The sequence below is a fragment of the Carettochelys insculpta genome, chromosome 7 (genome assembly GCF_033958435.1).
Source record: "Carettochelys insculpta isolate YL-2023 chromosome 7, ASM3395843v1, whole genome shotgun sequence".
NCBI lineage: Eukaryota > Metazoa > Chordata > Testudines > Carettochelyidae > Carettochelys > Carettochelys insculpta.
The window spans coordinates 44,567,570-44,591,872 of NC_134143.1; the positions used below are offsets into that span (position 1 = coordinate 44,567,570).

The 24,303-nt window shown below is 41.1% G+C and overlaps 1 protein-coding gene across 3 annotated transcripts in view; it reads right to left on the reverse strand.

The window, feature by feature from the left end:
* Nucleotides 1–24,303, reverse strand: part of ADGRA1 (adhesion G protein-coupled receptor A1) — a 513,902-nt gene that overhangs the window by 40,797 nt on the left and 448,802 nt on the right. For all 3 annotated transcript variants that reach the window (XM_075000431.1, XM_075000430.1, XM_075000432.1), the window contains one exon: nt 12,826–12,971. In XM_075000431.1, the coding sequence (XP_074856532.1) occupies nt 12,826–12,971 (146 nt within the window). The remainder of the gene's footprint in view (nt 1–12,825; nt 12,972–24,303) is intronic.

The window sequence follows — 24,303 nt, forward strand, 5'->3', positions numbered from 1 at the left end:
CACCTGTACCTGCTCACTGTCCCCAGTTACAAGCAGTTGAGGGCTGACATGAAAAAAAACCTTTCACCAGCCTGAGAGGACAGCTCCTAAGGCCAGTGATGATACACACATACAAAGAGGCACTTAGGGATCCAATTGCCCATCTCTTTCTGGAGGAAAAACTAGTTTTATAATTGGGCAATTTTTGGGGCAGAAGGGACACTTCATATCCCTTCCTCTTAACTATTGCTATGTCTACATTTGGAGCTAAAGATGTGATTTCCAGCTCTAGGAGATATACTTGTGCTAGTCCTAATTCAGCTAGTAAAATAGCCTCATTAGCACTATACAATTTAAACTGCTAATGCAAATATTTTAAAACACAGAGGAAAATACTACTGTGTGAAACATCTTTGAGTTATTTTTAAGAGACTGGAACTTTCATATTGGATCAAGCCCATCTACTTCAGTATCTTGTATGAGACAGTGGCCTGTATCAGCTGCTTCCAAGAAAGGGGTGGAAAACAAAGCTGTAGTCAGTTATGGAGTAATCTGCTCTCACATTTCCTGTAAACGCCTGATGGTTGGTGGTTGACATGCTCTAAAGCATGAGTGTTAATATCCTTTCGGTACTTATGTTTTAATATTTACTATAAGTCTGGATATTGCATAAGAAATAGTCGTTTGGCAAGGTCAATGTTGCATTCACTTAAGTTGTGGCATTTAAATTTCTTTTTTTAACATTCAAAGAAAAGTGACTATAAATGCAAAAGGCGAACTAAAATGCCTGAGATGTCTTTAGATGTAAAGCACTTGAGAGAGGTTTATGCACTAAAAGCAGCTTTAAATACTGAGCAATCTTATACTTTAAGATCTTACACACCTAGATACCTAAAGATTTTACAGCTTTAATGTTTTAAGAGAAATAGAAAATGATTTGTTGCCAGCCCAACATTTTAAATTTAGCTTTAGGGTGTCATGAAAATCCAACTAATACACTCTAGCATACCATAGCTCTGTGCATATTCCAACTTTAAATATGCATAACTTTAAAACTCCAGATGTAATTTTAGTTTAGAGAATTTCACATTTGGATTCTTCCAATGACGGCTATAAAAAAAGCCAGGTTTGTTAGTTTCTGCCATTTACGATGTACAAGTACAAAAATGCCATCTGGAGCATCTGGGGAAAAGTGTATTTTTCAAGGCTCCCATAACTCAAAAGCAAATGAGATAATTTAATTCAAACCTTTCCCTCCAACAAATCAAAACCAGCCTACACTTTTGACTAGAGATTAAGCATGAGAAATTCCAGCCCCAAAGGAATTTTTCAGAGGAGTTTGTAAGCAACCAAATACAAGGATGTTAAAATGGAACATAGATTTCAAACTTAAGCATAGTATTTGCTTTCTTTCAATACAGATGTGAATACAACATTACTAACATCAGTAACCACCACACACTATACAGCTATAATTAATAACCATGGAGCTTTGTAATTCTCTGGTGACTATAGGTATGTTATGCTTTAGTTTGAATGCATTACAAGATATCAGAGTGTAGCTATTGCTTGACAATTCACATCTGCTGTGTTTACTTGCTCTTTAATTTTTAAGTGTATTTCCTATTTGTGAAATGCCTGGAATTGACAGCATAGACAGACTGAAATGCTCTATTGACTCTATTCTCAATGCAAATTATCACACAGGAAGCTATGCCATAATCTGTTCAACATCATCTCACCAAACAGCCTAATCCTTACATGAAGGGACAACTTTCACAGACTGAAAGGCAGGCAAGCCTTTTGACCATTTTGACTTTGCTCTCCTGGCAGAAACTGACAAAAAAAGGCCAGCTAGTGTCAACTGTGATGTGACACCCGCCCACATGGGATTCATCTAAAATCTCCAACTCATTTCACACAGGCCACTGCATTGCTTACAGACGATGAAGCAAAAACATTTCACATGCTCGTTGTCCTCTGTTTTCCTGTTCACCTTGGTCCACATCTGTAGAGCTGCAAACCCGTCTTAGCTGAGCAGCTGTGGGTGTTGCCCACACTGGGACATCCCTGGTTTGTATAGAGCTGTCATAACTGCTTCTATAGCATCCTCTCCTAGTTTCCCATTGAAGGCAGGTGTGGCCAAGGGAAGGGAGCAATCCCCAGCTGGTGCAAATATTGCTTGAGTGGTTATTACCAAATGGCACAATTGGAGCAGCCCTAAGCCTGACCTATCTTGTGCTAGAAACTGAGCTACTCTTGCATGGCATAAAGCCACCTTTGTACCTCCAACCCTCAGAGTATGACACCTTGAGAGAAATTCTAATTCTTGGCAATTCCAGCCTATCAGAGTGGCAGCAGTAAAGCCTCTCCTGGTAATGCTTCTCAGCAACGCCATTCCCTCATCTGGGGGAGTGGGAGTACTGGCATTGTGCAGAGTTGTCTTCTGTCCCTGTCAGGCAGAGCCCCTAGGCTGGAATCAGTTCTGGCTTGCCTGACTCGAGCCTGCGAGGCTCAGGTCTCCACAACCCCACCTCACTGTGGGCTGGATGCTGGCGAGCGGAGACCTGAGACGTGGGGGCTGGATCCAAGCAAGCCATGGGCTGGATCCAGACTGCAAGCCAGGGACTACCCACCTCTTTTTAAAAGCTGCCTCACAGGTCAAAGGCTGGAGATATATATAATTCACAAACTAGCTAAGTAGCTTGTTTACAAGTAATGAATTTTCCTGACTCACTTTCTCTTTGAAGTACCTGTAAACTATCTGCATAAAGTTATAGTAAGTAGTTCATTCACAGTTTTATAAATACAGAGGACAAGCTTCATTGTAAATCCAAATTACCAATCATCTCAAAGACATGGTGTTATACGACCTATTATTATTGCATATCACATACACCTTAAATACTAAATGTGAAATTAATACAGAAAGGTGTAACTTTGGCAGACACACTTATACCTTTTCTTTTCGGTATTTTAGTTGGTTCTTCCACTCTCTCTTCATACACCTGCTGAAGTGGGCTCCAGCCCATGCAAGCTTATGCCCACATATGCTTTTAAGTCTTTAAGGTACCGTAGGACTCCTCCTCATTTTGGCTGAAACAGACTAACACAACTACTCCTCTGCAACTTGTCACTATTTTCTCGTGTTTCTATCACATCCATCACCCTGGTATCTAGGCATGATGGGTATTCCTTTTGTGCTTCCAAACATACTCCCAGCATTAAAATGCTGTTTTTTTTAACTTTGTGAAAACAACCATAATTATATATATTTAAAAAAATCTATCCCGGTGACAGTGATGAATCCCCTCAGTTCTAAAGGGCCAGCCACTTATTCCATTTAGTTATTCTGTACCGTAGAAGCCAAAGACAGGCACACTCAAGTTGCACGTATCTCGGTTTCATGTGTCTCTGGGTGGTGGGGAGTTGGTGCCTGTCTCTGGGCTTCTCACCACTCAGGAAAGCAGGGAAACAGAGTCAGTTTCCTGGCTTCCCTGAGTAACGCAAAATTTGACTTATGTGGGGTTGCGCAAGAATGAGACCTCCTCGTAAGTCAGGGGTTCTACTGTACTCTCAGTTCTATCTTTCTTTTTTGCCTTAGGAATTTTCATTTTCACTTTCTCGGTCTTTATCCTACATCCCTGATGATTTGTACAATGGTTCTGGGTATATTTCAACAGCTAATCCCTACGTCAGACCACACTCCAACCTTTTAAAAGATGTGATCATGTGCCACATACATGTTAATTGTTTGGTGATATCAACTGATAACAGGGACATTTTCTAAATTCTAGAGATCTTTTTGTTTCTGACATCCTGCTCCCCTTCCTATTCATCATCAAAAAACTCAAAAAGCTGGACTTTGTCATCTATTTGGTACTGTCAGGCATTTCTTCTTTCCTTCTTTCCCTCCTTTTTCACCCTGTACAGCGGCCTCTTTTGGTCCCCTAACTTTCAAGCTATAAATCCTAGCATTACTGACCTTGGGACTTAGTCATCTGGATATACTCTTTCCTCTGTGCTTCCTGATCCTGTGAAAACACTGCTTATCCAGAAAGGCCAGTGATTCCTCAGACAACCATCATGAGAGAATCAGCATTTCTGGTAGTGTCACATCATCTTAGTTTGCTAATGCTGTTAAAAATTCAGTAGGCATACCTTCATGAATTGCTCAAAGATTAAGTTCTGTAATTAAATTATTAATAATGAAAACATAACAAAATACCAAAGCTGGTTCAAATATAGGACACAGATTTTATTCTTTAATTTATATTGGTGGTTGCTAGCTCTCACATTTTAATATATTATGTATTAGTAACAAAAAAAACCCTTGTTGTAAAGTACCGTACATTCTAATTTCCATGTTAAATTTTCATCCACTGTGCTTTAGCCAGTACACAAATTTAAAAGGCCATATTGTATTTCTGGCAAGGACCTTCTTGCCATGTATATTAAGCTTCAAGCCAAGACTTATAAGGGCTACCGAAATGCAGAGAATGTGTCTGAAAGAAGCAATTTTGCATTGTATCCTCAGAGAGGTTTTCTGTCATTCAGCTAATGCCTAAGCCCAGGAATTCATGAGAATTGCTAACTATTCCATTGAATTAACCCAAGTACAGCACAATTTGAAAATGATCTAATTATAGTTATCGGATAAAGAGAGACAAGTTCCTAGTATTAACTTAAGACTTTCTGCAGCTAACATGAGAAATATATTTATACCACAGCATTAGTTACAGTTCCTGCATTCGTATTGTATCTAACTTGAAGATACTGATTTCCCCAACGCTGGAATTTCAGGGAATGGTCCGAACTACAGTGTCCTCTAAATAAAAACAGCAACGAAGGGTCCTGTGGCACCCGATAGACTAACAGAAAAGTTTTGAGCATGAGCTTTCGTGAGCACAGACTCACTTCATCAGATGCTGGTCTTGGAAATCTGCAGGGCCAGGTATAAATAAGCCAGAGCAAGGCTGGGGATAACAAGGTTAGCTCAGTCAGCAAGGGTGAGGCTTACTACCAGCAGTTGATCTGGAGGTGTGAACACCAAGGGAGGGGAAGCTGCTTTTGTATTTAGCCAGCCATTCACAGTCTTTGTTTAAGCCTGAGCTGAGAGTGTCGAATTTGCAGATGAATTGTAGCTCAGAAATTTCTCTTTGGAGTCTTGTCCTGAAATTTTTTTGCTGTAGGATAGCTACTTTTAAGTCTGCTACTGCATGGCCTGGGAGATTGAAGTGCTCTCCTAGGGGTTTTTGTATATTGCCATTTCTGATATCTGATTTGTGTGCGTTTATTCTTTTATGTAGAGACTGTCCAGTTTGTCCGATGTATATGTCAGAGGGGCATTGCTGGCACATGATGGCATAAATTATATTGGTTGATGTGCAGCTGAATGAACCCACAATGGTGTGGCTGATCTGGTTAGGTCCTGTAATGCTGTTGCTGGTGTAGATATGTGGGCAGAGCTGGCAACGAGGTTTGTTGCATGGACAGGTCCCTGAGTTAGAGTGACTGTGGTGCGGTGTATAGTTGCTGGTTAGGATTTGCTTCAGGGTGGCAGGTTGTCTGTGGGCAAGGACTGGTCTGCCTCCCAAGGCCTGTGAAAGTGGGGGATCATTGTCCAGGATGGGTTGTAAATCCCTGATGATGCGCATCATTACAACCCATCCTGGACAATGATCCCCCACTTTCACAGGCCTTGGGAGGCAGACCAGTCCTTGCCCACAGACAACCTGCCACCCTGAAGCAAATCCTAACCAGCAACTATACACCGCACCACAGTCACTCTAACTCAGGGACCCGTCCATGCAACAAAATGCTGTGTAGAAGCGTGGCCCCTGGGGGGGTCTTCCGGAAGGAAGTCCTCCAAGAAGGGGCCTCTGGAAGGAGGACTTCCTTCTGGAAGTCCCCCTGGGGGCCGCGCTTCTACACATCATGTTGGAGTCTGGAAGAGCGTCTTCCAGACATCAAATCATCTGATCTTATGCTAATGAGGTGTAGGAAATTTGCATCCACGCCTTATTAGCATATTCAGGGTCATTTATTAGCATGCCACTTTTGGAGAAAGTGGCATGTGTAGAAACAGCCTTTGTGTGTTGCAGTGTTATTTTGAAATAAGCTATTCTTGAAATTCTCTTCAGCTGTGTCTACACTAGCAAGTTCTTTCACAATAGTTTGTGAAAGAAGGGGCTCTTTTGAAATATCCAGTGGACCATCTACACACAAACAGCGTTCTCCTGAAATTAAATAAAAAGAATGCCGCGCTCCTTTCCAAAGTGCTCTTACACTCCCATTTCAGGAAGAGTGCCTTCTTTTGAAAGCTGTTTTTGAAAGTAAATGGGTGCAGACACTCCACAGGCCCTTTTTTTTTTTTTTTTTGAAAAAGCAGTCCTCATGGTGCCTGATTTTTCAGTCCCTGGATCGTTGTTTTGAAAAAGCAGGGGCTGTGTGGACACTCTTTCAAAAAAGCAGATCACTCTTCTGCTCCGCTTTTTTGTGAGTAGATGCCTTCTTCTGAAAGAAGTTTGTTTGGAAGAAATCTTCCGCATGGACGTCTTTTGAAAGATTGCTGTATTGTAAATGCAGCCTTCTGGAATAGCTTATTTCAAAATTATGTTCCTGTGTAGACTTGCCCTATGACACAAAAGGCTAAATAAATAACCTGACCCACATAGGATCATTTGAGGGACTTGTTACCTTGTGTGAAAGCGTTATGGCGGACATTTCCTAGACTTTGACATGAAGGAAGATTTCTCCCCATCCAAAATATAAACACAGTAGAATAGTTTAAGTGCAAGATGCATATAACTGGATACCACTGACTGACTTTAGGCTACCCGTGAGAACTAAAAACAAGCACTCCTGTAGAACCTTAAAAATTAAAAAACATTATTTATTAGGTAATCAGCTTTCATGGGTAAGATCATGAGCATAAGAAAACATTACTGCTGTAAGATAATAAATGTATTTATTAGATAATGAGCTTCCTCAGGTAAGACTCACTTCTTCAGATCTGGACTGCAAAAGATAACATTATATCCTTGAAAGGATTAAAGGAGCACTGATGAATATTAATGTATTTCATAAGTGTGGGTTCTGGAAGAGAGTAGCTGTAATTTAGTGATTTGATTAGAAATTAAGTGGATTTTGTGGTTGATTTGCTTTACAGTGATAACTTTGATGGGGAAAGCCTTTTCACCTCATCTTTTAGATAAAACTGAAGAATTCAACAAAGATTACATAGGAACATCAAATCCACAGTTACACTGTAACTTTTAATGAGCTTTCAGATTAACTCTTCTCTTTGTAATAAGTCCTATTTTCTGGTGATTTCCATGATTTCTGATCATTTATTCTATTCCTGTTTATACCCTGCATATTCCTGTCTACACTAGCCCAAATCTTTGAAATGGCCATGCAAAGATAGGAGATAGGACTGCCAATAGGACTGCCAATAAACATACACACACTGAGCCCACACCCTTCCCAGCGGTCTTAAACAAAGTAAGCAGATAGGCTTTGTAGCATGCTCAGAAGGCTTACATATCTCCAAAGGAAATAATAAATATGTCCAAAAGGAAAATATAACTAACAAAAATTGAATGAGCTATATTTAATTAGCAATACAAAACTATTCACTTGCATGTTGCAATGGACTAGTGTCCAGAGAAAAAATAATTGTTAGTTCTACGTTTTGCTATTTGTGATATGCTGTCCCTGTCAACTGCTGAAGGGAAAGGCTTTCACACTTTATTTAGCAAAATAATTCCCAAGGCTATTGGTAGAGCACACAGATATATTAAAATATAATCTTGTGTGACAAATAACTTGGATCTTGAAACAATTAAAAACAGGTTGATACCTGTGCCTCATATTGTCCATAACAGACTTCCTTTTTGGAAGGCAACATGGGGTTTATCTCTCAGTGCTCTGAACCATGTAATCTAAGAGGAGAATCAGCAGTTTTTGACACTTCACCTGAACACATTCATACAACCAGATCCCTTCTCTATCGACTCAGATAAAGTAACAATTTGATCTGGACTCAAAATAACCTACGTAGTCACAGGGAATGGTAACAATTTTGTTAAAGCCGTTAAGCCGTTTTCAGAGTCTGGAGTTCTGGAGAATGAAGCTGGAAAGCAGGGAAAAGAGGATGCTAGTAAAGAAATGGAGGATGACGTTGGTAAGGAAGTAGACATGTCAGATTCTGATATATATAGTCCTGATGAACTTACTGATGAAGTTCTCTCAAGCAATACTGCTGACTGTTAAGTATATATTTTCCTTGGCACCACCTAAGTCCTGTTTTTCATATATACTCAACTTGGCAGCAAATAGTAAGGCTTCTAGGGCTCTCACAAAACAAATTCAATAGAAGTGTCTTTTCAGAAGTATGGCAGGTAAATGCCCTGCATTGCACACCAACATTCAGAGATTGCTGAGACAGTGAATGACACACTTGGAAAAACAATCCCCAAACCTACCTCCATGTGCTGGAATTCAGAATTTGATTGCTTCCCTCCCCCCACATTTAAGACATGAGTAATTAGGATCTAAATTGTGATAAAGCATCTCCAGCTGCCAAAATTCTCCAACCTAGAGACAGAATTTTAGGTGAATAGTTGCACAGGGCGTCACCAGTCTCCTCTGACCTTGACAAACTACATGGGGTAGAGAACTCAAAGGCTACAGTGACAATACAGTGCTCTGTCAATGGAAGTCACTGTTGGGAGACAACAAGAAGTCCTGTGGCACCTTAGAGACTAGCAGATATTTTGGAGCATAAGCTTTTGGGGGCAAAGACCCGCTTCATCTTTGCCCATGAAAGTTTATGCTCCAAAATATCTGTTAGTCTATAAGGTGCCACAGGACTTCTTGTTGTTTTTGAAGATACAGACTAACACGGCTACCTCTCTGATACTGTTGGAAGAGATTTCCCGAAAAAGCTTCTGTCAACAAAGTGTAGACACACTCAAAAACCCATTGAAAGAGTGCTCCACTCTGTCGACAGTGCTCTCTCAACAAAACAGGCATCTGGAAGCACAACAGACAGAGCTGCCCATTGTTCTGGATGCCTTGTCTGTCAACAGAAGGCCCCAAGAGCATCCACGCAGCATTTTTATCAGCAGAACAAAAGGCACTCTTCTTCATCTGAGAGAGGCAGAAGGTTGTCAGTGTAAGGGCCAACTTTTGTCAACATACTGTTGACAAAAGCAGATTTTGTGTGTGAACATTCCACCAGTTTTGTCTATAAAACCAGCGTTTTGTCAGCAAAACTCACTCGTGTAGCCATAGCCAGCCTTTGTTTTGATATTCTGCCTCCTGGGTTTGTACTAAAATCCAGACTCCACATGTCTTCTCCAAAATACAATTCTTGAGCGGTAAATAGTTTGAAGGAGGGACTTCGAAAATGGCTCAGGTCAATTTTGACGTCTGATGTAGTGGTGAATAACAAAAATACTAATTCAATTGTTCCTGTGTCACACGTATTTCTTAAGTTCCTTTGGGCTGCAGAATCAAGATGAGAGAATAACTGAGGAGAAACTTATTTTAAAAGAGGGTCTGATTTGTTCTGATATCTCACTGAAACCTGTAGATAATTATGAGGCTCAAAAATGCCCAGAACAGAATTTAGTTGCACAAAATTCTGTGAAGCATTCATTTGGTGTATGCTTTGTAAGCATGCTAATGCATTCATATGATGGACAGTTTAGAAAATGCCAGAATTTTAAGAGTTAATGAGTTTCTTTCACTAAATAGGTATAGGCATTGGAGCTTGCATTATAGTGAATCATTAGGCTGTGCAGAAAAGAAGCCCTTGCAGCAAAATAATATTGCTAAGGAGAAGAGCATTTGAGTAAACGTGTACTAGGTTAATAAACATGTCCCATAAGTTCCTAAATCATTTTGTTCTGGTTGTTGTACCCAGACATATCAAGAAAATAATCTACAGATGGCCAGCATTTCTTTTGGCAACCAAACACCCTTATTTGCTTCGGAGAAGAAGAAAAGAAAATCTGTGAGTTTAAAAAAAACCAATAACTTACAGAGAAATATATCAAATGCTATTTCTCATTTACTTTAATTCTTCACTATTATTAAATGCTATCCTGATAAAGCAGAAACCTCTTTGTAAGTCATATTTTAATGAAATAAAGAATGAATAATGATTTAAAAAATTCAAGTCACAAGGCAATAAAACTATATTGCATAAATTCATAGATTCGGCTACTGCAAAACAGTCAAGAGAAAAAGCTGAAACCCACAACAGTTGTACACTGCCTTTCACACTGCTTGATTTAATACACATATCTTTTAGGGCCAAATGCATATTTATGAGTGCTTTTTTTTTTAAAAAAAAATGCACAATTACACTAAAATGTCACATGCACAATTTGTATAAAACTGCATGTGCAAGTGAATAAATGTAAATGCAACCGGCAAGATAGACTCAATTATTTGTACACATAAATGCAGTAATTGTATGTGTAGCTTCTTTTCAGACACAGAGATCAGGTAACCATTTTGAAAATTTGTCCTTTTGGGATAGTATTTTCTAGTGTTTCAACTGCTTTAAAAAGTAAATCAGGTCCTTTTAAAAATGCATTAGTTTGTTTTAATTTCTTGTTAAAAATTTGTAAACACTTTCTACTAAGTTATTGTTTAATTTTCTTCAGTAGACTCCTACAGTGAATCACAACCAATATCCTTATTTCTCCTACATCAAGAGTACATTAAGTGGGTATATAAACATCTATGTACACACTGGGAAGCCAGTCAATTCTACACATACATTGTGAGGAATGAAAATTTTGTGGGAGAGCAACAATCTGTGCACTTTATGCTCTTACAGATATGTTTGACAGAAGGAGAGAAACCAGCCAAACTAAACCTATAAACCTGAATTACTGATAGTAATTTTCCTCCTAGTTTTTTAATGGCCTTTTCAGTTTATACTGCACACATATTACAAATGATGGTCCCTATATGTAACAGTATAAAGGCCTCAACTCAGCCTGTCTTATTTCAACTCTATTTTGCACATTTATCTGTGCCAAAATGGAGGTCATTTGTTTGTTTGCTTTAACAACAACAACAACAACATCCATTAGCCTGAAAAAAAGCCCTCACTCTTTACATATGTGAAAATATTTCATATGCATAAAGGCAGAGCAATCAAGGTCAGCTTTCAGGTCCAAAATAATATTAGCTGGTTAAAACAGATTTATTTTTAATATACCCCCCATCTAAAGGGATGTTATGGAAATACTATTGACACACACTACAGTATACTTTGGACATTCTCTTTATTGAAAATAACAATTAAAATGACTATGAAATAATCTTTGTCCTTCCAAAGGAAAAACAATATTCATTTTGAATTTGGGCCTTCTCTGAATGCAAGGATTTTTTATTTTTCCACATAACATAATATGCCTATTTTCTACATAATATGAAATAGATCCTTCACTAGTTTGAAACTAGTACTAGTGCCATTACGGAATCACATTGGACATTTAGTGGTAGCATCAATAGGGCATATACGATACTCTGAGTGAGAAAGTTAACTGTAGAATCATTTTAGTTAGCTATTGAGACATTATTTATATGTGCACTTACAGGTAAAAGCAGGTCTATAATTTCTATTACAAAGTTTAAAATACCTACTATTTATTTTCAATGACTGAGGGATGACCTTACAGTTGCCACAACAAGAGCTTTAATTAGAGTAATCTTTTCTGTAACCTGATTGTCTGTTGTTTTCTTCTAGCTCTAACAGGATTTGAATGTGAAGAACATACAATACACTGGGCCTGTGTAATCTGAAACAATTTTCTTCCTTAATAGCTTCTTTGCAGTACTTGAAAATTGGCAATTATTCATTTTGCCATGAGCAAATAACTGAATGACTGAAACCCACATCTGTGAAAAATGGTAGAGTAAATCACAGATTAGCACACACAAGCTCTCTCAATAAAAACATTTTCCTTCGCTTATATTTAACACAAGGCCAACCTTCATTGTGAGTCTCCTTTACATTAGATAAAGTTTATATAAATGTTAATTAATTTCACCTTTGAAAGAAAATATTTTAAAAAGCAGAGAACTAATGAGGGTAATAAAGATTTCATTCAATAGCATCTGGATAATAAAACACAAATCTTCTACAGAACATAGGCACAATGCATATTTCTATTTTATGTTAACATTCTGGATCAGGTTCACTCATCACGGCCTATGAGGGCTATATAACAGATTTTATGTTATCAGTAAAATACGTTGTTCTGGGCATTTTTCTTCAGAACTATTTTGAACCGAGGTCTCATGAAATTACGCCCTCCTTGAAGAGAATTCGTTTGAGATTACAGCTGCTGGACTCACATAGGATCTCTGTGGACTGAGGAAGAGCCTGAATATGATTTGTTGATTTGAGGGGAAAGTGAAGGTCATTATGGGGCAGTCTCTGATAACTGAATCGTATCTTATTCCACAAGTGGGCCATAGTCTTTGTCTCAACAGGAAATTGACAGGACACAGATATAGGTGCTACCTGCCCAAATAAGGAAATCAGCATCTAACTATATATAACTTAGCTTTATTTCAATGGTTTGAGTAAAATTAGCACTAATTACCACTGTAAATTGGCAGATTTTTCCACATGCATAAAAGAAATTTTCTGTAGTACTCTCAGGAATTCATGTCTTCAGGGACTTAACCTGTAGTTTTCACAATTGATGATGACAGCAAAAATAATGGCACAGACCGTTCTGAAGTTCAGAACTGTTAACAAAGCTTAGTAACTTAGTAAACAAATCAACCTGTAATTACATCAGGCCATACCTGAGCAATGGTTGCTTTGGATAAGCAGGCTGGTCACTATTTTGGCATGGCTGGGCTTTTTTAGTGACTTGCTTGTAAATATTCCTTGCAGTTACTCCGATCCATAGCATAGTGGAGAGGGTGGAATAATGCAATACTATGCCAACCTAAAACAACAGGGTGATAATTACCAAAAGCAGAAAATAGCCAGTAAAACAACATAAGCCTATTGTACAAATGCACAAGTAAACCAGAATAATTTTATTTAAAATGAACTGAATTTGTGATTGCCTTAATGACATTTTTTCCTCTCACTGGTTACTTCTAATCAGTGAAAGAGAATTAAACTGATTTAAAAAGCAGGTGGCATCTCTTACTTAAACTAATGTTTAAATTATAATTGCTAATATATGAGACACCAAAGTAGGCTGTTATGAAATCAGAACACACAAAATTTGTTTATCTGAGAGCATCATTAGTGGCTACTCCCTGAATGTGCAAATTTAAGCTTATAGAAGATTGGCTTGATTTTCTAAGTTTTGTTAGCAAGGAACTTGCCTCTGCTTTACTAAGCATGCGGCATATCATGCAAATTCAAAGTCTGGGGGTCAGTGAAAAAGTAAATTGTCTGAAATTGTACTATAATAAGCATTAATTTAGTAAAATTTGTAGGAACAGTATATCTTATTTCTCTCTTAACTGGGTAGATCTGTGTATGACCTGATGAAATAACCTGTTAGTAAGTTAGCATTAGATCCTAGCCTCCAAGAAAAAATATTTCTGGTGTTTTTTAAGAAATCTGCCATTTTAGCCACCCCATAGCCAGAAGCAGGTGAAGAAGACTTGAATCTTTTAAAACAACCCCTTTTTTCAAAAAGTACAAACCTAATAGTAACAGCAACGAAGGGTCCTGTGGCACCTTATAGACTTAACAGAAAAGTTTTGAGCATGAGCTTTCGTGAGCACAGACTCACTTCTTCAGATGCTGGTCTTGGAAATCTGCAGGGCCAGGTATAAATAAGCCAGAGCTAGGGTGGGCATAACAAGGTTAGCTCAGTCAGCAAGGGTGAGGCTTACTACCAGCAGCTGATCTGGAGGTGTGAACACCAAGGGAGGGGCAGCTGCTTTTGTATTTAGCCAGCCATTCGCAGTCTTTGTTTAAGCCTGAGCTGAGGGCATCGAATTTGCAGATGAATTGTAGCTCAGAAATTTCTCTTTGGAGTCTGGTCCTGAAATTTCTTTGCTGTAGGATAGCTACTTTTAAGTTTGCTACTGTGTGGCCTGGGAGATTGAAGTGCTCTCCTAGGGGTTTTTGTATATTGCCATTTCTGATATCTGATTTGTGTGTATTTATTCTTTTACGTAGAGACTGTCCAGTTTGTCCTATGTATACAGGACAGTCTCTACGTAAAAGAATAAACGCACACAAATCAGATATCAGAAATGGCAATATACAAAACCCCCTAGGAGAGCACTTCAATCTCCCAGGCCACACAGTAGCAGACTTAAAAGTAGCTATCCTACAGCAAAGAAATTTCAGGACAAGACTCCAAAGAGAAATTTCTGAGCTACAATTCATCTGCAAATTCGACACCCTCAGCTCAGGGTTAAACAAAGACTGCAAATGGCTGGCTAAATACAAAAGCAGCTTCCCCTCCCTTGGTGTTCACACCTCCAGATCAGCTGCTGGTAGTAAGCCTCACCCTTGCTGACTGAGCCCACCTTGTTACCCCCACCCTAGTTCTGGCTTATTTATACCTGGCCCTGCAGATTTCCAAGACCAGCATCTGATGAAGCGAGTCTGTGCTCACGAAAGCTCATGCTCAAAACTTTTCTGTTAGTCTTTAAGGTGCCACAAGACCCTTCGTTGCTGTTACAGATCCAGACTAACATGGCTACCCCTCCGATACTTGAAACCTAATAGTGTGGCTGTCCTGATCTTTCCAATAAAGTGGTGTGTATCATTAAAAGTAAAACAAAAATACCAACACTAAGAAGCTAACCTGTATACTATGCAAGTAATTGTTATTCATTACTAAGGAAACCACAACTGGAATTTTATTCAATCTCCAATGCTTTATTATATTAGCTAAATCTCCATCTGATTATTTCAAATGAGGTTACCTTTGAAGCAGTAACCTGACATTTTGCTGTGACAAGTAAAATATGGTTATAATTGGAAAGCACATAATTTTTTTAAGGCATATAGCTAATTGTTGACTAAAGTTAACACAAATCTATGAAATGATTTATCTAAACTGAAGTTTTATTTTTGTTTAAATTGAAACAAAATAACTGATAGACTAAAAACCATGAACTTTGTTTAGATTTAACAATACACTGCAATATTTGTATATATACACAGGAAACATTAATTAAGAGAAAGGCTGTGGGAATTCTTTTCCTTTTTCCTGGGCTTGTTTGACACTTTAGACAGGGGAGGATATGGACTTCGCTGTGGCTGTTGCTGGAGGTGAGAGAAGCTGAAATAAAAGAATGAGGCATCTAAGCACCATCAGCTGGCAGATGTTGCCAATTCATTGGCTAGTTTAGTTCACATACAGGTTGCAGCAGAGTTTTGCAAGGACACAGCGAGTACTAACATGAATCCCAGGGGGACGGAATGAGAAGGAAAAATTAGAAAAATACTAGGGGCTAAACTGAAAACATCAGGTTGAGGTTGTACACTGTATGATTATTCAGAAAAAATATATATATCAAGGGTTTCACAAACGCATGGTCATAGAATCATAGAACACTAGACCCGGAAGGGACCTCAAGAGGTCATCAATTTCAGTCCCCTGCCTTCGCAACGAATAAGTCTGGTGTCAATATATACAAATATGTGATGTTCAGACAACATATGGCAAGATAAAATTCATTCCAGTGATGTCCCAACAGATAGGATCAACTAGATAAATTAATGTGGATCCTGGTAAAATAGTACAATAAAATACAAATAGTGACCATTTCCCTTCACTATCAATGAAACAACAGAAAAGGGAGACCAAATTCCTGTATGACACCATACCCACATATCATTGCTTTGTCCCAGGCCCATCTTTCAGTGATTAATCCCTTCAGTAGCAACATGAACTAAAACATGCTACCAAGGAAGAAAGGCCAGAAATACTATGAGCTGTTGTACAACCTCTAAAATAATAAGCCTATTTAAAACCCAACTGGTATTTCCTGCCTTTAATAGAGAACATGTTTTTAGGTCCTGAATGACTGGTAAATTTGAATGATGATGCGGACTCCAGACTCATTTATCCAGACATATGTACTGGCATTCATAAAGCACACTGTGTAAATGGAGTGCTCCTATTTTCAAATCAGAGGCAACAATGCCTGTTTTCTTCATAGAGTCTAAAGCCAGAAGGAATTATTGTCATCATGTAGTCTGACTGCCTGCTGATAGTTTTGTGCCTAACTTCAATCCATAAACACTGGACTAGTGGACAGATTTTTTAATGTTAAATATGTGCTTAATAGAACAGATATGTGTGTGTCACACCTGGCACCGGAATATCTTAAGTACTTGTAAGGGCACACTCACTCGAATCCAGATACAAAAAAAGGGAGTTCAAAGGTATGTGGTGGGTACTAAGTCCTAAATGATTGCATCATTAAGCTACTAAGAGGAGTTTGGAGGTGTAGCTCAGTGGTTAGCCCACCAGCCTTATGAACCCAGAATTGTCAGTTCAAGCCTTGAAGGGGCCTTCCAAGGGTCTGAGCAGGTGAGAATTGAAGGGAAAAAAAAACCCTGTTGGGGATGGTAATAGGCCTTGTTGTGTGTCAACTCAATGTCTCTTCCCACTCTATGAGATGTGTATACGTCCTCATTATTTATCTGTGTATATTTTGTAACTGGATTAGGGTCTAGGACACATGGACAGATACCATATAAAAATCTAAACAGATTAAAAATTAAGTAGTTCAAATGTGATGCAAATATGCTTTCAGGAGCTGTGGTGCTGAGGTTCATCATTATATACAGATGGTGTATAGACTTACATGGTGGTCTCTGTTTCCAGTCTGAAGAAAAGGATAAAGACTGGTGACAATTGAATAGTAATGGTTAATCACAAGAGAGTTTTGTGCTGACATGCCATTGTGTGTGTTTTCACTGAAAGCTCCAGGGAGACCAGTCAGGACCATCTGCACAGTATAGCCAACATTTCTTATGTTGTCTAAATACTTCAGTTGCTACAGCAAAAAATCCTATTTTTCATAATAATTGCATGGTCTCAGTGTTTTTAAGACTTATATGTTCTTGGGACTGTATCAATAGAACATACACCGTTTAACTGAAAAACACATAATACTTCTATAAAGCAAAATTTTTGAGAAGATGTATTTAGGTCCTTTAAAAATTGTTCCGTGTCTTTGAGATAGCTTAAGAACCATGTGATGTCACAGTTACTATGGTAATGACTCATTTATGAGAACAACTACTTGGCTAAACCCAAGTGACACTGGTATCTAATCTTTCTGTGGACAGCCTTCACTTGAATTTCTTTCTTGTTGACAATTCTCCCCTCACTTTAAAATGGTAGGCATTCTAGAGAAGATTGCCTTTCAGTTACTTGCTTCTGTTTGGTTGTGGCTGCACATAACACCTGAAGCCCTGGAAGGATGTGACAAGCGTTCAGTGAAATGAAGGAGCTGATTAATCTACTTTCAGTACTCATATGGTTGCCATCACCATAGTTACTGGGTATTTTACAATGTGTAATGTAATTACCCTCCTGACACCATTTCAAGGTAGGGAAGAATTATTACCCTCATTTTGTTGATGGGTAAGCCCAGAGGACAGATCTAAAAAGGCACGTGGGTGCTAACCCTCAAACTTTGGTGCCACAATGATCCACAAAACTTCCACTAGGCTGCTGCCTAACTCTGTAAGCACCTAAGTTCATTTGGTGCCTAAATGTTTGCAGGACAAATTCCACATACATCTGTATTTCTGCCTCTCAGAACGTGAATTACTGAGTCATTCTGGGTGCCCAGATGCCTAAGTTCTAGTATGCTCAATAACTCAGGGAAGACAGGCACTCCTCCACCTACAGAGGGGTGCAGAGGCCAAGCCAACAGAAAGCTTCAGGGGCTGCCTCATTCTACCCAAAACACTGGGGGGAAAGAGAACCCATCCTCATATCCTTGAGAGCTCTCACCCATGGTCTCCCACATCAAGTCCCTCCTCTAACTGATAAAGAGCCAAGATGTGAAGAGGGACCTGAAATGTCTCAGGTGAGTGCTCTGAAGATTGGACTAGGACAGGGGTCTGCAACCAAAATAGCAAGAGGAGCCATTTTTTCAAATTCAGTTACAAAAATCAATACTTCAAGATCCGTGATACACATGAATATGGGATGGTCCTTAATAAATAACATCAAACTGTACTTTTTATAACCCCTATTTTAAGAACAGTGCAAACACAGTGATTTGTACCAGTTAGACAAGTTGAGTTATCCCCATCCCCAGGCTTTACCCAGCTCAGCCCCCAAATTTACGCCACATCCCCAACCTTTATCTCCATCCCACCCCCTATCCCAGGCTCATCCCGTCAGCGCCAAACCTAAGGTGACCATTTGTCCCATTTTGGCTGGGACAGTCCTGTATTTCAGGTGCCAGGAAGGCATCCCCACTTATTTTAATAAAGGGGCTAATTGTCCTGTATTTACACCCTCTGCTGAGCTGCCCTTCCCCCAGATCACACCTGCAACTGCTGGCTGAAGAGCACATGGTGCAGGTACTCAACGGCCTTGCGTACAGGCAGCAGCAGGAGAAGGAGCCAGTAGGGGCTGTGCCATAGTTAGTAAGGCAGGTTATGTTGTGGCAGGGCTGAGCGGGAGGGTGAGAGAGGGTAAATGTGTGGCCCCCACTTCTTTCTAAGATTTTAATGGGACCTGGTGCCCCAGGCAGCTGCCCCTCCAGCCAGGGAGACCCTCCTCCCACCCCACCTCAAGGCAGGACTGCAACCCCATTCCCGGCTCCCTGTGGCTTGGGGAAGCTGGGAGATGCCCTGGCAAGGCCACAGCCCTGTTCCCAGTGCCCAGTGGCATGGATCATCTGGCAAACCCCTCATCTGCAGGGCAACCACCCCTGTGACCAGGGAGATCCCCTACGGGGTGGCAGCCCTATTCTGGCACCCCTGGCATGGGGCAGGCAGGGAGCTGCCCTTGCTTGGCAGCTGCAGCCAGGGAGCTTCCCCCTCCACCCTCGCCCAGGGTGTGCCCTATTTGGCCTTGGGAAATATGGTCACCCGAGCCAAATTGCACTCCCGATATCCAGGTTTAACCTGCCTCAGCCGCCCTGCCCCGACCTGCCCACTGCAGCTGGATCTTACTGCCCATCCTCTGCCCTCCCTCCACATGTGCTCTGGGTGCCCTCCCTGCCCTCACTCCCTCCAAACATGCTCTGGGTCCTTTCCCTGCTCTCCTTCTCCCCACTCTGGGCCCTCCCCCAAACTTCTTGGGCCAGAAAGTGCCTACAATTTTCCCAGCTACTCCCCACCCAGTGGTGTTGGCATGAGACTCGCTGGGTCCTGGGACCAGGAGCAGCTAATCTTGCATTGCTGGATGGAGGGAAGCTGCAGAGCGAGGAGGAGCTGGAGGGGGCACTGCACTGCCTAGAAGGAGGTGCTGGCCCCGTGCAGAGGGAAGCCATGCTTGTAGAAGGCCTCCTTCCACCTCTTCCTCCTTAGTGAGGCTTAGCAGTTCTGATGGGGGCAGGCGCGGCCGCCTCTCCCCCTGCTCACTTCACCCACATGCAGCACAGGCACAGTGCTGCCTCCACTGAAACAACTGAACTAGATTGAATTGACTGAACCTAGTTCCATTAATTCAGTGGGGGGCAGTGCAGGGACCTGCTAGAGGAGTCAGCAGCAACAGCTCCGAGAGCCGCATGTATCTCTGCAGCCACAGGTTGCTGACCCCTGGACTATAGGATATACTCTCTCTGTCTCTCTCTCAGTCTTTCTTACTGAAATTGTTCCACTTAAATTACACAATTGAATAATTAAATAATTATGTAAGAAAAAGAGTGAGACTGGCTCTGTAGCCTGCCCTAATACACTCCACAGAGAAATGAATCACTGGCAGAGGTAGGTGTTTCCCTGCTGCCTGGACTTAGGCACCTACCTTTGAGAGGGAGTAGGCTTTATGATACACCCGTCTCACCCAAAGAGCCACATCTCTCACTGTCTATTTTATGGGGCTCCCTTGCTGTAATGCTGCCTCTGGCTGGCTTTGTGGATTGCATTTTAAGATGCCTGTCTCTTCCCATTCATTGCACATGGAGCCTCAGCAGGGATGACAGCCTTGCTGGGCCCCTGGGAAAGGCAGGGGAAGCTTTGTTCTGGGCCCCTGTAAGGGGCAGAGCCTTAGATGGAAGGGGTGGGACTAGGACAGTCAGCCTTCAGTGCCACCTGGACTGTGGTGCACTCACTCTCAGCCCTCAGTGTGCTGCATGCACTCCAGCAGCGATTTAAGGGGTGCAGGACTCTGGATACCCCTGCTGCCACTGCGTCAGTGGCCCAGAGCTCCAGGCTCTTTTGTATTGCCAGGCACCAGGGCAACTTCACACTTTGCTCCCACGCACTGCTCGTTGTTCGGCCTGTATAGTCTAGGTGCCTAACTCAGACTTTGAGGGTCACAGTCTTGTTCCTATGATTTTCTCGGTGCCTACTAGTTACGTATAATATTGCCATCCTTAAGTCCATTTTTGCATCAGGGTCAGATAGACTTTGTAACATTCTCAAGACCACACAGCAAGACTGGGGTAGAACAGGGTACTGAATTCAGATTGCCCAAGTCCCAGTCCAGAACTCTAATCAATGCACTATCCTTCCTCTTTTACAAAAGACAAATAATCAGCATCTAATACACAGAAAAATGTTTAAAAAAAACAAAAGAACCCCCCCAAGAACAGTTTTGATGGGATTTGCATGTCTGAAAGGACTTTTTAGCCATTTGGATTACAAATTAAAAAAAAAACCACTGTACGATTGAGGAAATAATTGTTTTCCTTTAGTTCATTTACTTGAGATTCAACAAGATAAAAAAAGTGCATCAATGGCCTCATGTAGAGAGCAGCCCTGGCTCATTTTATTAACTCTGTCTAAACTGGGATCATTATGAGACACTTAATTCTGGGGTAGAACAATGGTTAAACTCAAATATTCTGCAAAGTCACTGTGGGCTAATAAGGAAGAGTCTGAAGGAAACTCAGTTTGGCTATGTCTACACTACAGAGATCTTTTGAAAGAAGCTCTTCTGGAAGATCTCTTCTGATAGAGCTTCTATAAAAAGAGTGCATCCACACACAAAGAAGGGGATCAAACTTGTGATCTGCTTTTTCAAAAGAGAGTGTCCACACAACCCCCACTCTTTCGAAAGAACAGGCCAGGGATTGAAAATGAAGACTGTTCTTTCAAAAGAAGGGATCTTCAGAGCATCTACACGTTGTCTTTCAAAAGATTTCAAAAGGGAGTGCTCTTCCTGAAACAGGAAAGGAAGAGTGATTTCAAAAGGAGCACCACATTTTTTTGATTTACTTTTGAAAGAACGTTTTTCATATGTAGATGCTCCATGGGCTTTTTCAAAAGAGCCTCCTTCTTTTGGAAAATCTTTCCAAAGAACTTACTAGTGTAGACGCAACCTTTATCATTCCACTTAGGAGAAAGAATTGTAATGAGATTATACCATGTGCAAAAGAAAGTGCTGGGGTTGTGGAGCTGAATGTGGCAAGAATCTTCTGGGAGAAGATTCACTCCAGAACTCTCAGAAGAGTGACACCAGGTTTACCCCACTAGAAGAGAATGCATTTTCCATGTCCCATTCTACCTGCCCCGCTCCTGCTGGGAGGTGGGGGTCAGGGGCTTGCCTGCTCCCTAACTGGAATGCCAGGCAGCAGAATGGGGTAAGCCCCCACAACCTGACCCTGTTCCCTGGCTGGAATGTTGACCGGTGGAGTGGGGCTAGGCAAACAATCTTACAATGGAACATTGCACAAATTTAAACAAGTATGTTCTCTAATAGATGAACCACTTAATAATGAAACTTTGTTAACCAAGATGACTTTAAGTGAAGAATTACTGTAGTTCTATACCATTGTTCTTTCCCTTCTGCACAGGTCCAGCTGTGCTTGCAAGATTTTAAAAAAAGGATCATCCAACCCTGGTTCCTGTTTATCCAGACCCATGGATACCCGAGTCAAATATGGCTGCATAAACACATTCTGCTTTGGGCTGACTGATCTTGAGGAAAGCTGTACTCATTAGCTGTGTCTACACGTGCACGCTACTTCGAAGTAGCGGCACTAACTTCGAAATAGCGCCCGTCGCGGCTACACGCGTCGGGCGCTATTTCGAAGTTAACTTCGACGTTAGGCAGCGAGACGTCGAAGTCGCTAACCTCATGAGGGGATCGGAATAGCGCCCTACTTCGACGTTCAACGTCGAAGTAGGGACCGTGTAGACGATCCGCGTCCCGCAATGTCGAAATTGCCGGGTCCTCCATGGCGGCCATCAGCTGGGGCGTTGAGAGATGCTCTCTCTCCAGCCCCTGCGGGGCTCTATGGTCACCGTGGGCAGCAGCCCTTAGCCCAGGGCTTCTGGCTGCTGCTGCGGCAGCTGGGGATCCATGCTGCAGGCACAGGGTCTGCAACCAGTTGTCAGCTCTGTGGATCTTGTGTTGTTTAGTGCAACCGTGTCTGGGAGGGGCCCTTTAAGGGAGCGGCTTGCTGTTGAGTCCGCCCTGTGACCCTGTCTGCAGCTGTGCCTGGCACCCTTATTTCGATGTGTGCTACTTTGGTGTGTAGACGTACCCTCGCAGCGCCTATTTCGATGTGGTGCCGCGCAACGTCAAAGTTGAACATCGACGTTGCCAGCCCTGGAGGACGTGTAGACGTTATTCATCGAAATAGCCTATTTCGATGTTGCTACATCGAAATAAGCTATTTCGATGTTGGCTTCACGTGTAGACGTAGCCATTGTGTGCAACCACTCTGCAGGGCCTTGTGTGGAGCTGTTTGAGGAGTTATTGGATATTCTCATATAAAAATGACCTCATGGGCAGGCTGAGAAGCTATCTTCCTTCCTTCCAGGGCTCTCCCCTTATAGGTTATCTCAATGCTGTTGCAGCAATAATACTCACAGAGCAGTCATGAGAGGAGATAAATACCCAGCATGGGGGAGAGCTATATGACGTTTTTGCTCATGTATGTTGGCAAGCAAGGAGGTTAGGAAGGGTCTTTCGTGGTCAAACAATGTCTGTGAGCTAAAATATCCCCATCATGGGCTGTTCAGGCCACACAATTTCCTTTGCTGTCAATCAGCTCTTCTCAGAGAATCAGAATAGCACTTCACATGCTCACTGGGCCCTCCATCATCACTGGATCCTATATGGAATATGGTACTGACACTTTCCATAGGCAGGGCAGTAAAACTATCGCGGGTGCATTGGGGGCAATGTTTCCTCTAATCTTTTCCATCCATGAAAGGATTTTTTCCCTCCATGTGTGGCATATATTTGTTATGTGCACCACCAGTAAAAACAAGAGCCTAGCTGTGGGAGCTCTGCTAAACAGATGGGCAGCCCATGAGCCTCTCCTGAGCAGCTGCGCAGCGCTCAGGCTGCAGGGAACAATGCTAGTGGGACGTAAGAGTCAGGTTTCAGGATCTGTTTAGATTTCTCTAGCTCTGTAATGTGTCTGTGCTTTACAATGGCTTGGGATTTGGCCTAATACCACAACAGGAAATAACTACCACATGCATTGTGTTTTATGAAAAAATACCTGTAGTTTATGTATTGCTTATAACAGAATTATTAATAACTAGTTCAACAAAACCAGTTTTTTTCATGATCATTGTTACTGTGCAATCAGCAAGGTAAATAACCAGGCAAAATTGTACCAAGGGATGGTCATTTGTGACCATGTAATTATATGGCCATGTCTGTCCTATAACCTTTCAAACTACAGATAAAAAAAATTAAGTGATAATTAGCTTTGCTAGAAGTTAGAGATTAATTACCAGGCAACAGTCTAGCTGTTGAGATGTTTATCTCAGAATAGTGAAATGGACAACCATCTCATATAAAATGTGATCTAAGTAGGGCATATTTTACAACTTCCTGTTAACTGCATCAGAGAAACTAATAATAGTTACAGGTGCAGTCTGCTGAAAGTCATACAAATGTAAATGTTCAACTTGCAGAACAGGTTACAGAAAATTAGAAACAGAATTCTTAAAATTGGCTAAGGTAGCTGTATTATACAAATTCCTGTACTCATATTAAACAAATTCTAAATGTAGCCATTGTAAAGGGGACGCTTCAAACTGCTTAACAAATTAACAGAGTTTTAAATTGCGAAGAACAGCAGTATTCTAGCATGAAATTATTGTCTTGTGGTTTGAACAAGAGAATGAATGCTATGATTCCTGGGTTGTTCTTGTGGCCTTGTAATGTGACTTTCACTTAACTTCCCTGTGCC